Below are 12075 nucleotides of genomic sequence, written 5' to 3'. Positions count from 1 at the left end.
CACAAATCCATGTACTAAAGAGGAAAAAGAGAAAGCTATTTCTCCTATTCTCCTATCCTCAAACCTATCACAATCTAACAAGAAAAAGAGATACATAAAATTAAGCATAATATGTGTGTAGTAAATCTTGTTTTTATATGAATAGAGGGCTTTGGGAACACAGGAACAGGTGTATTTAATTGATTTTTCCTGAGGAATTTTGAGTTAACTTTGCTAAATATTTTTTTAAGTTTATTTATTTTGAGAGAGAGAGAGAGATACAGAGAGAGAGAGAATCCTAAGCAGACTCTGCACTGTCAGTGCTCAGCACTGAGCCTGACGTGGGGCTCAAACCCACGAAACGTGAGATCATGACCTGAGCCAAAATCAAGAGATAGACATGGCCCCAACTTTGCCAGCTCTTAAAAGGATGAGTAGAGTTTCACCAAGCAGTGGTTGGTAGATGAGCAAAAGACACCGAGACAGAAAAGTACACAGAATAATCAGGTAACGGGAACTTACAGAGCAAGGACTTCACTGTGAGACGTGGCAGAAAGTGAAGACAGGAGAGTATGGCTGGGACCAGATCATGAAGGTCCTTGAATGCCCTGTTAACATTTCATTTTATTTTGAAAGCAACTGGACACTGTAAAAAGATGAATGAAATCATGAGATCTGAATTTTTAAACTATAATTCAGGCTGTTGTAAGAGAATTGTACATAAGAGTGAGAATACGAACAGAAAAATCAATTAAGAGAGTTAATCAGTTAATCAATCAGGGGTATACCTCCTTCTAAAAAAATGAATTGCAGAGTTGATGTGCATGATTATAAAGTCCTGTTCTAGAATAGTTTCAGTGTGCAGGGGAGAGGGAAACTTATGGGAGACATTTTAAAGCAGAACCTACTGCATTTAGTAATCAACTGATTGTGAGGAATTAGGGAAAGGGAGGAGGCAAGGATGCTCTGAGATTTGGAGTTGGGTGATTGGGTGTGTGACAATGCCATGAGCTACAACTGAGAAAACAAGAGGAGACACCTGTTTTGGCAAAGAGAAGTACTAGCGGGCACTTATGTGGAGACCTGCAAGAGGAAGTCCGAGTCCAGAGAGAGGCCGGACCTAGAGTTACAGTTTTGAGAGCCATCATTGGAGCCATAACAGTGAAAAGGGTCACTGCTTGGGACAAGCGTGCAAAGTGAGAAAAGAGCCAAAACCACGCCTGCAAGGAACATTACAGCAAAGGAAGAGGGAAAAGAGGAACCAAGGAGAGCCCAGAAAGAGGGGTCAGGAGGTAGGAAGAAAGGGTGCAACCAAAACGGAGGGGAAGAAGGCTGCAAAAATTAAGGGAGGCCAGAGTGGCAGGATTTCCCAGGAAGAGGCTGCTGCAGATAATTAAAGCACTAGGAAGTTTAGGAAAGCAATTTCTAGAGAGTGAGAACAAGGCAGATTCCTAGGAACATACAGAGACAGAGCCAAGGGTACAGGGGCAGCAGCCCTAAAGCACAGGGATTGTGTGACTCGAGAAGCAGCAGGCTTTAGGGATAGTTCAGCTTAATTTTGAAGTACTTAAGTGTCATAGAGAATGTAATTTAAATCTTAAAACCGATAGCTCGTCATTATGAGGTTTAAAACATGCAGGCCTTGTCTTCCCTGTGACTTAAGCTCCTGCTTCATTCAGGATTGCCTTAAATCCTGCCATGGGTAAGCTGTCACTTTTTACTCTACTTTTTACTGATGAGGCACAATTGATCTTTCCTGACCATGGTTTTTCGAACCCATGGAAAATGCTATGATATGAAAGAACATGGTCTCAGGGTAAGAAGGGGTGTTAGAATTTGGGTGTTAGCTTTAACTGTGAATGAATACCCACTCTGGGGATGTCAGATTGAGGGGGAGCACTGAAGAGGTCAGCCACAAACCCCAAATCCTCAGGCTGGAGAGAAGCCAATGAAAAAGCCTGGAAGACAGGACCAGGGAGGAGAAGGAGAGCCTGGGGAGCAGTGTGCGAGACACTAGAGGAAGAGAGTGCTTCCAGAAGAAGGTGTCAAATGACCCAGCAGGAAATGAAAGGAGTCTTCTTTGTTTGGGATGAGAACGTCCCTGGGACCTTGAAATAGCACTTTCAGGAGATTGCTGAAGCCCAGATCAGATATGGGCAGCGAACAGAAGGCAATGTCCTAGTGTACCCTTCACTTCTTACATGCAATAAATAACTTACCTTCTACCTACAGTGAACTGTTATGTATAATGTGCCTGAGGATGCATGTGTCTATGTACATGTGTACACAGTTACATACACATATGCACACTTAAAGGTGTATTAATCACTGCTGAATGGTTAATTGTCTTCCTCTCTTGTTTTAAAAAATAATTGAGACTTGGAAACCGAATTGCTGTCCCGAGGCAAATTGTTAGATGTGCAAATATAGGGAAAAGAGGATAAACGTACCATTTTTGAGAGGGACTTTTGCTAGAGTTTCTGTGATGTTTCTTGATATGTGAGTGGATTTCGTTCTCTTTTTCTTTCTCTCCTTCCAGTGGAATGGAGCATGTCTAAAGACTTTCGTCCTTTGGCTGGAGAGATCATCATGGAAAACTTGCAGACCCTGAGATGCACAATCACAGGACTGACAACGGTAAGTGCCAAATCCTCCCATTAGGCTTCCCATTCCCCTGCTCCTGATGTTTGTGCTGGGATTCGGGTAGCAAATGCCTACTCTGGAAGCGACAGCCAACACCCAGCCCTCTGGCAACAACTGCCACTCGTTAAGTGTGATATGTCTGGTATCCATAATCTGAACTCCACAAAGGACTGAGCAGACAGCATGAACCACTTTGTAAGCTGACATGTTCTACAGAGATCAGAAAAAGACTGGCCTCATGCAAGCCTTGAAAGCTGCTGCTTTCTGGATCACAGTCTAATCTTTAGGGGGGATCAAAGGCTCGGAGAGATCCAATTTTGACTCCCTGTCTGATGGTAAAAATAACAGCCTCCTCTAACCCTCACCCCCATAGCCTTGGTTGAGATCAGTCATCTATTGGAGTCATACAATTTCCTGAGAGAAATCCTTTTCCCTTGATTAAAAAAAAAAAAAAAAAAAAAAATCTGTCTAAATCTGCTTTCACAGAAAAGAAACTATATATGGTGGCACTACATTTCTCAGTAACCTGAACCAATTTAAACTGTGAATGAAAAACTGGAACAAGCTGAGCTTATTTGTTTAATCAATCTAAACTCAAACGTTAATTATTTATACAACTATACACCATAGGAGCATATGAAATGCAAAAAATAAAAATACCTGGCACATCAGTTCATACTGAAACAAACACTGTATCTCCTCAAGTAATTAAAATGCAACAAAACTGAATCATCAGAATATTTTTTAGTAAAGTTTTTAAAGTATACTTATCAAACCTGTCAGGGTTTTTTTGTTTTGTTTTGTTTTTTGTTTTTATTTTTTTACTCCAATTAAAATCCTTAATTATCTTAGGACCTTTCTATGCAAGAAGTAGGGGGAGAATTTTCTTGGTCTTGTTGTTTTTCAAAAAGATCAGTCCTTTAAACCAGTTATGTGTAAAGTGTACTCCTGAAACCCAGCATGAAAAAGCTGCATTAGGTTGCATCTCTTCAAGTTTGAACCAGCTATTCTAACAGAATTCTTGGTGGTTGGGTCACCACCACAGAATCTTGACTTTTAGTCCTAATCACACGTCTACACCAGGGGCCAAAACTGTGGATTACCAGAACAAACAAACCCCTGAGTGGGTGGCCCCCAGAGATGCTATCGGCAGAAGACTGATTCCCAACCCTATAGCTCACATGATGGAAAAGGGCCAGAAGAGAACCCTAGGGAATTTCCTTTGCTTAAAAGAAAAAGTGATATTGTGATAAAAATGGAAAACTCTCCACAGAGAGTTTCTCTAATATTTGAACTAATTTTTATAGGGATTAAGTTTTTCCACTTGGTCGTCCAATGAGAGCAATTCAGACACTATCCTAATCACATAAAAGCCTAGAAGTAGATTTACACTTCTGCGGAATCTCTATAACCTTGAAGTACGTAGAAACCTATTTTTAATGTTAAAAAAATTAACTTTATAATATGGTAAGGCCAACATTATTAAAATTTCTAGCAAAGGCTCTACGAAGATGTGGGGTTTTTTTGTTTTGTTTTTTGGTTTTTGGGTTGTGTTTTTTTGTTTTTTTACTTCAAACATTATTTTACAATTTTTGCAAGGGATGGTTTATCAAATGCTGGCTTCAAAAATGCCTCTTTGGGTTCACTGGGTAAAGAAAAAAAAACTCAAAGGAAAAATGTAAAACTATACAAAACATCTGAAGTTTACAAGTAAACAACACAACTAAATTTTTAGTGTCATAAGACATTAAAGAATATAACCATTGTTTTAATAATGGTTTTAAACTTGAAGTAAAATCAAAGAAGCAAAGCATTATTTAATATGCCATAAAATGTAGAAACAATCTTAATGTTCATTGGTAGGGGACTGGTTACATAAATGACAATATTTGCCCAAAGTTTAGTACTTACTATGCAGCCCCTAAATGAATGAACCACATCTCTGATGTACTATTATGAAAATACGTGCATTGTAACTTCTTAATTTTAAAAGCAAGTCAATCAGCTCATAAAAATGATGGTGACTGCCTCTGGGGAGGGGAAAATGAAGAGAAAGAGGTGAGGAATTGCTGTTTTTGGTAAAACTTGACTTTTAATAATCAGTGTATAATTTGGGGGGGGAAGCTCATAGAAACTGAGAGCACCCCAAAATGTTTATCATTACACATAAATAAATGTGATAGTCAATAAAAGCTAGAAAGCTAACGTATGGCTAGTGGATTTCCCAAGGGATCAAGTTGTTCATTGGACACAGGACTCTAGACTAAAGTGATTCAGTAAAATTCCTAATGCATCATTCTCTCTATTTCGATACTTTTCAGGGCCAACAGTATTTTGTTCAAGTCTCGGCTTATAACATGAAGGGATGGGGACCTGCTCAGACCACGACTCCGGCATGTGCCTCGCCTTCCAGTAGGTGGTGGCTGTGAACTCTCTCAAGCCTGGCAACAGGCTCCAACTCCCCCTCCATCCATCCTCCGGACACCACTGCCTTTCCCTCTCCCCACTGCTGGGGACTAACAAAACCTCCTCAGAGTAGCCTCTGGGCCACATAATGAAGGATTCCTCTGCAGAAATGTTCCCTTGGGAGGCAACTCGGTGGAATGAGAGGAGAGGGAATTTGGAACCGGCAAGACCAAATTCGGTACCCATGATACATTTTATTAGCCGCGTGGCCTTCAAAAGTTCCTTAACCTCTCCAAATCTGTAGGAGTCCAATCTGACCTTTCCCAAGACTTTCGTGGGGATGTGGGGAATGACAGCAGAGGGAGTGGCCAGCCCATTCTAGCTCTCCTCTCCTCCTCACTCCCTCACCCACATCCAATTGATAAGAGAATGAGATATTCTTCTGACACAATGTCAGAAAAAGAAGCTTTCTTAGTAACAGGCACTCTGCTACCCTCTGCTACAAATATATAATATTTATAGTGGGAGCTGAAAACCCCAACAAAAGCCACTTCTAGTTATTTAAAGATTAGTAACTTATGTCTGGTATATTTGGTAACTCTCTCTTAACCAGAAGAAGCATCTCTAAATATATCATATGATGGATTTTTCTGTATAATGAGCCTATTGCTCTGAACTGTGTTTTCATTTTTTAAAAAATCTCCATGAATGTGATAGTTCAAAATGGTATCATATGCTTCTTGTGAGAGTGCAGACTGCTACATCCTTTGTGAGACACAATTTGTCATAATAAAAACATTCATTTCTTTTTACCCCATAATTACATATCTAGGAATCGAAGCCAAGAAAACAAATGCAGACAAACAATTATGAACAATTATGTGCACTATAGCAATATATTGATATAGTGAAATATTGTGTATGGTAGGGAGAACAAATATCCAATATCAATTCAATGGTTAAATAAAGTATGGTATTTACATATCCATATTATAAAACAAAAGGCAGCCACTAAAAATGGTGTTTAAAAAAACTACATTGTGTGGAAGAAACTCTTACTTTGGAAGTTTTATATAAAAACATAATGCAAAATTTTCTAGCACATATTTAAGCTGTGAGTTTGATTATTACTAGGAAGGCACGTCTGCACATAACTATCAATATTTGGCAGTGGGTATTTGGGGTATAAGATTATAGACTCTTTAGTTTTCTTTTTTATGTATTTATGTGCTTTTCGTGTTTAGAACAACCCTTTACCTAGGGCCAAGCACGAATCGGGTGGCATGTTATGGGCTTTCGTCAGTGTCTCACTAAACCCTCACCTCAGTCCTTCACCACTGTTCCTGTCTTGTGGATAAGCACTGTCATCATCTTCTGCATCACTCTGAACATCAGAGCCAACAGTCATTAGACTCATTATATGCTGGACATTAATCTAAGAGCTTTACAGGGATCCACTCATTCAATCTTCATAACAGACCTATTGAGGTGGTTTTATTAGTAGTCTCATTTTACCGGGGAGGGACCTACTAACATAGAGGTACAGGCATAGAGCCCAACACCACAAAATTAGCAAGCACTGAAGTCAGGTCCAAACCCAGTGGCCCTTGTTCTTAACCACTATGCTGTCCTCCTCTTCCATTAATAAGGAAATTGGGATTCAGAGAGGATGCTGCCTTGTCCGAGGTCACAACTCATATGTGGCTGAGCCAGGATTCAGGCCTGAACTGATTGGACCCATACCACATCTCCTATGCTTTGGGAACTAGTGCCCCATCATCAGGCAGACAAGCAGACTAAGAGCCAGCTAGCCAACCATTCCTGACTGTCACTCCGGGAGTGACGCCAGGTCATACAGGGCCTTGGACCACTGACACCAGAGCTCTCTAAGGCCCCTCCCTGAGTCCCGTAGGCATTCAATGATTTAATTATTCCAGTCTTATCTGGACATCTTTCTTATTGTAGACATCAGAAACACAAACTGGGAATGCTTCAAGATTAAGACACTAAGGGAACCAATCTCATTCTAGGAAAAAAAAAAAAGAATATATTTATTATTGTAGATGAAGGGATAGAAGGAACAGAAAATGAAAAAAAAAAAAAATGATCATGGTTATCTAACTTTGACCATCAGGACATCTGCTTAACTTTCTGAACAAGGCAGACTCCAGTTCTATAAACTTCAAATTCTGTTCAGACACTCTCCCTCAAAGCCCTTCAGGGCTTTCTCCAGAGTGACTAGGACAGTTGTCCAGGACTGGGAAGAGTCACTTATTGCTAATTAACATAGCAAATGGCAACGCTCTCTAAAATGGCCCATTTGACTAGTAAGGGTATCTGGCAAAGAACTAAAATCCAAACATGCCATTATAGTTGCTGCAGACATGCCATATCACTTGGAAAATAACAATATAAGACTCTGCTTCTATTTATAAACAGACTATGACATTGTGATGCAACAGATATCAGTATTCAGATATTTACTAGAGGACAATGTATTCTAACATGACAGAGTAATTGGAAATTTGGTAATATGTTCCAGTAAGCTATAAAACTTTTTTTTTATATTTTTACAAAAGGCCTTAATGTGTTTTTATAGACTTATGTTATATGGTATGGTACATAATAAGAGAAAAGGACCCAGACAGGCTTGTCTGAGTTACGATCAGGAAAGCCCTGATATCGCCAGTGAATGTAAGCTCTGCATTGTGTTGCAATTGAAGTGTCTCATTACCAGAACACTGAACTGTATTATGTGGCACAATCTGCTCTTTTCCTCCCACACTAAGTTTATTCCTGTCAGGTTCCTGATTTCTTAATATATTTTCAATTTTCTCCCTCATCCCTAAAGTCTCCTATTTTATGTAGTCATCAGAACCTTCCAAACATCTCTGAGAAAAACTCATTCTTTCCAAAAACCTTGGCATCATGTCCAGTGCTCACTTGGGCTGCAATTTAGCATTAGCAATCTTCGAGCTTGAGCTCGCCTCTGACGTAATGGGGCTCGGCGGAAAGAGCCAGCTCCATGTCAGCTCCCCCTGCATCGATGGCGGTATTAACACACATTAGAACGTATTACTAAGTGCAGGGCCACATAATAACTCAGCCACCCAGGAGTCTTACTCAAGCAAACAACATTAATCATCTTATGAGCACTACAGATGCATTTTTTCAACGGCGGGAACAAACTCAGAATGGCCGTTGGGAATCCATGACAGCAGCATCTATTATCACTGTGCCCTACTACCAGGGACACTGCAAATAAGGCGGAGGATCACTGGGAGTTCACTTCCTCAAACATTTCCAAATTTACCAGTAAAAGCACCTTCCCCAGTCCAGTCTACCTGAACACCATCCTTCTGTTCACAATGCCTCACCAACACTTAACAAGTGTCCCTAATGTGCCCATAATGGTGTTTTACATACGTTGGTTTTCTAAACCTCAAACAACCTTTAAAAAATATTCAAAAACTCACTTTGCAGAGAAGAAACCTGAGGCAAAGAGAAATTAAGTCACGGTTTCTGCCCACAAGGAACAGAGTCTACAGAAGGCACCTATGCCAATTCCCTGTCTCCAGAGTTGACCACAACTAAGCCACACCACACAAACTCCAACCAAGCTCTGACCCTCCTTCCCAAAAGAAACAAAACAAAACAAAAGAAAACGTGTCCACAGCATAAGGAAAGGAGCACTATATGGAGGGCCATGTAACTACGTTATGGGCCTGGCTACGCCCCCAGATAAGCTGAGTAACATAGAATTGGAATGGTTCTCTCCAGGGCTCCGTCTCTGAGAGGTAAAATGGAGAAGGACACATGGGGAAGGGTAGGAAGCAGGAAGGATTCAAAAATGTCTGAGGTCTCCTTCTTCACAGGGAATCATGTGATAGGGTGAGAAATTATGTTTCCATACTCGCTACACAGGGAGTTAACTCTTCCTCAGAGAATTCCCTTCTTTCTAAGTTATGATTAGTTATGACTGACATAATGCCATTAACAGGCATTGTACTGGGTACCTAATAAACCTCTCATTTAGTCCTCACAAAAAGCCCTGCAAGGTAGGTGCTGTGTTCATTTTTCACATTACAGAGTAGAGGCCTTGTCAGCATAAGTAATGTGCCCTACAGATACTGAACCAGGAGTCCGAAGAGCCAGGAGTCACACGCAGGTTTTTCTGACTCCAGAACCTGTGTTCTTTCCAACTGTGCTGTACTACTAGGCCGTGGATGGACCAATGGTTATCTAACTTTGACCATCAGGACATCTGCTTAACTTTCTGAACAAGGCAGACTCCATATTTTAAAATAAACCTGGGGGGAGAGAATTTGAAACACATTCAGTTAGAATTGAAGCCTCAGATACACTTATGAACTAACTGGCCTTACTAGAAAAGAATGACTAGCATTTTTAGAGCAAGTATTTCAACCAAGAAGTGCTTTAAGTTGTTGCTTTTAAAAGATTCAGAAAGTAAAACTGAGTGGATAGTGAGAAGATGGGATGCACTATGAAATGACAGACCTGCTGGAAAAAAAAAAAAAAATCAGAGTCGGAGACAGCAGAATTACAATCTTGACATTAGTCCCGTATGGGTTATTACTCTTGATATCATTATAGCCAAATGGAATGAAAATAGAAGGGGGAGAAAAATCTCAGTGGGTATTGCAATTTAAATTTGCCATGTAAGCTAATACTGTATATTTAGAGACTGAGCAGACAGGGTGGTTGGTGGCTCAGAGTATGTACAGGGGCTGCTGTGCCAGCTAACCAAAGCAGACATTCATTAGAGCGAAATGTAGATTTCCATTTCTTGGCATCTGACATGGGCTCTTTCCTTGGAAAGAAATGTCAATTTGGCCAAAAGTGTGAAACCTACAATAAAAGCATTGGGACTGTGGATTTCGTCTAGTCTGCACATTCCCACCCCTTTCTTTCCTACTGTGGAGATCCAGGTGCCATTTGGGGTGCTGAGTGGAGAGGTGGCAGGGGAACTGATTAGGACCCGGGATGCTGAAAGGAGGGTAAGGAGCTGGGGAGGAGAAACCGGACTCCCAGATTCCCTGTTTTCTTTTGGCTTTCAGTCACCATTTTCTCTTGCCCTAAAACTGCCCAACACACACACACACAAAACCCAACCACAATTACTGTTTTGCACAGGGCCCTGAACAATGGCAGCTGCAAACCCTTGGCACTGACTGCCAGCTGTGCGAGTGCCAGGTGCTCATCCAGAGTCTAGGGGAGTGTGAGCAGAGCCCAGCTCCTGAGGCAGCGCCTCCGGGGAGAGGCCTCCTTGCTTTAAAATTTCATTCTGTTTGTTTCTTTTGTTCAATAGACTGGAAAGACTGTGACGACAGAGAGCCCAGACACAAGGGACAGAGTGAAGTTTTGGAAGGTCTGCTGCAGCAGGTCCGAGCCCTTCATCAGCATTATAGTTGCCGGGGTAAGGATAAAAATCTGCGCTGGGCCATCGACTGAGGTCTCGGTGGCGCCGGTAATTTTAGCAGTTTCCTAACTGGGTCATACCTTCTCATTCATCAGGGAGAGAGAGATATTAATATTTGTACATCTGGAATCACTTTACAGCACTATCTTGCTTTAACCCTTCAGAAGAGACTTCCCTCTCCTTCATTCCCTTCCTTTCTTTCTGTCTTACCCTCTCTCCATGCAAACAGTTTGAAAAAAAGCACAAGAAAAACAGCGGCTGCCATCAGTTCCCTTCCCTTTGAGTTGTCCCTCCACAAAACTCCTCAGTGTCCCAGGTCTTTGAGATATTCACCCTCAAACTTTTCAGTCCCCAGGAAAACTCCGTGAGCATCCCTGAGGAAGTTTAGCCAATTTTTAATAGCAACAAGAAACCTTCATGTGTATTTGTAATAAAGCTTACAATGCAATTTCACATCCACGGTCTCTTTTTCATCCTCATGCTGGCAGTTACCACTAAAGCTAAGTGACTTGACCAAGGTCACACTGCCAGGAAAAGACAGAATCAAGATTCTGACCTAGCTTTTCTGTCTCTAAGCGCAATCTTCTTGCCACACCTCATTTGTGTCCCCCACCCTTACCTTTAGGACTGGGCACTGATGTTGATTGATCTCACCCTGAATTTTAATCGTCCCCTGTACTACTACTTAGGAGAAAGTAGAGCACACATCTCCAGACCTGGCCAACTATACCCAGAAAATCTCTCAGAAGCTTTTAAAAACTTCTCTCCTATTTGGGCTATTCAAATGGGACAGGGTCAGGTTTCTGATCTGTGTAATGATTCGTGGAGCAGGCACTTAGTTTTATTTGGAGAATTAAAGCCTCCATAAAGTTTTCGTTTTCCATGCTCCTTCACCCATCAGATCCCAACTGCATTGCACTCTCCAGATTCAGGGCACTGCTGGGCCAGCTAGGTAAGAAATCCATGGCTGAAACTAAGAGATGCAACTGAGTTTGGACTAGGTATAAAAAATCATACTTAGCATTAGCAAAAAGTGAGTCCCAATTGCTGTGTAACAACAGAGCTCTTCAGAAATGTTGGCTTTTGCTAGCAATGGGGACAAGTGTTTGTAAGAAAATAATATTCTTTTAATGAGTGGTTCATTAGAAAATGTAAATATGCATGTTTGAGAAGGAAACTCAAATGAGTTTCATTCCCAGATCTGAAGGAAAACTTTACCCAGACCATGGCCTTAAAGATTCCACACTGACCAAAGTACACTCAGTTCTCAGAGCTCATTTAACTAGGCCAGGCATCATTTAGGTTCCTTTCTCTCTTCTGCCTCTCTCTCCATCATTCCCCTGACCATTGGTTCTTGTATGGCAGGCGAAGGTAATAAAGCAACTGGATAGATGATTCTTTGCAATTCATAAGCCACTTTGTGTTTAGTCTTTACCAGGGGAAGAAAGCTAAAACTACTCACGAGAATGAGAGGTAGTTGTTTTTTTTTTATATATATATATTATCTGAGGATTTAGATGCTCTCCCCATTATTGTTGGGTAACTATCTAATAATCAAGAAATAAATTATCTAGACAGCCCAATTATTTCAATAGTTTCCATTTAAC

General features: G+C 40.9%; 1 protein-coding gene across 1 annotated transcript in view; it reads left to right on the top strand.

Moving 5' to 3' along the window:
• Positions 1–12075, top strand: part of ANKFN1 (ankyrin repeat and fibronectin type III domain containing 1) — a 299871-nt gene that overhangs the window by 226295 nt on the left and 61501 nt on the right. Inside the window, exons 8-10 of the mRNA XM_042915828.1 lie at positions 2519–2616; positions 4944–5034; positions 10358–10465. Of these exons, the coding sequence (XP_042771762.1) occupies positions 2519–2616; positions 4944–5034; positions 10358–10465 (297 nt within the window). The remainder of the gene's footprint in view (positions 1–2518; positions 2617–4943; positions 5035–10357; positions 10466–12075) is intronic.

The sequence above is a fragment of the Panthera leo genome, chromosome E1 (genome assembly GCF_018350215.1).
Source record: "Panthera leo isolate Ple1 chromosome E1, P.leo_Ple1_pat1.1, whole genome shotgun sequence".
NCBI classification, from domain to species: domain Eukaryota; kingdom Metazoa; phylum Chordata; class Mammalia; order Carnivora; family Felidae; genus Panthera; species Panthera leo.
This window is presented reverse-complemented; position numbering and strand designations above follow the sequence as displayed.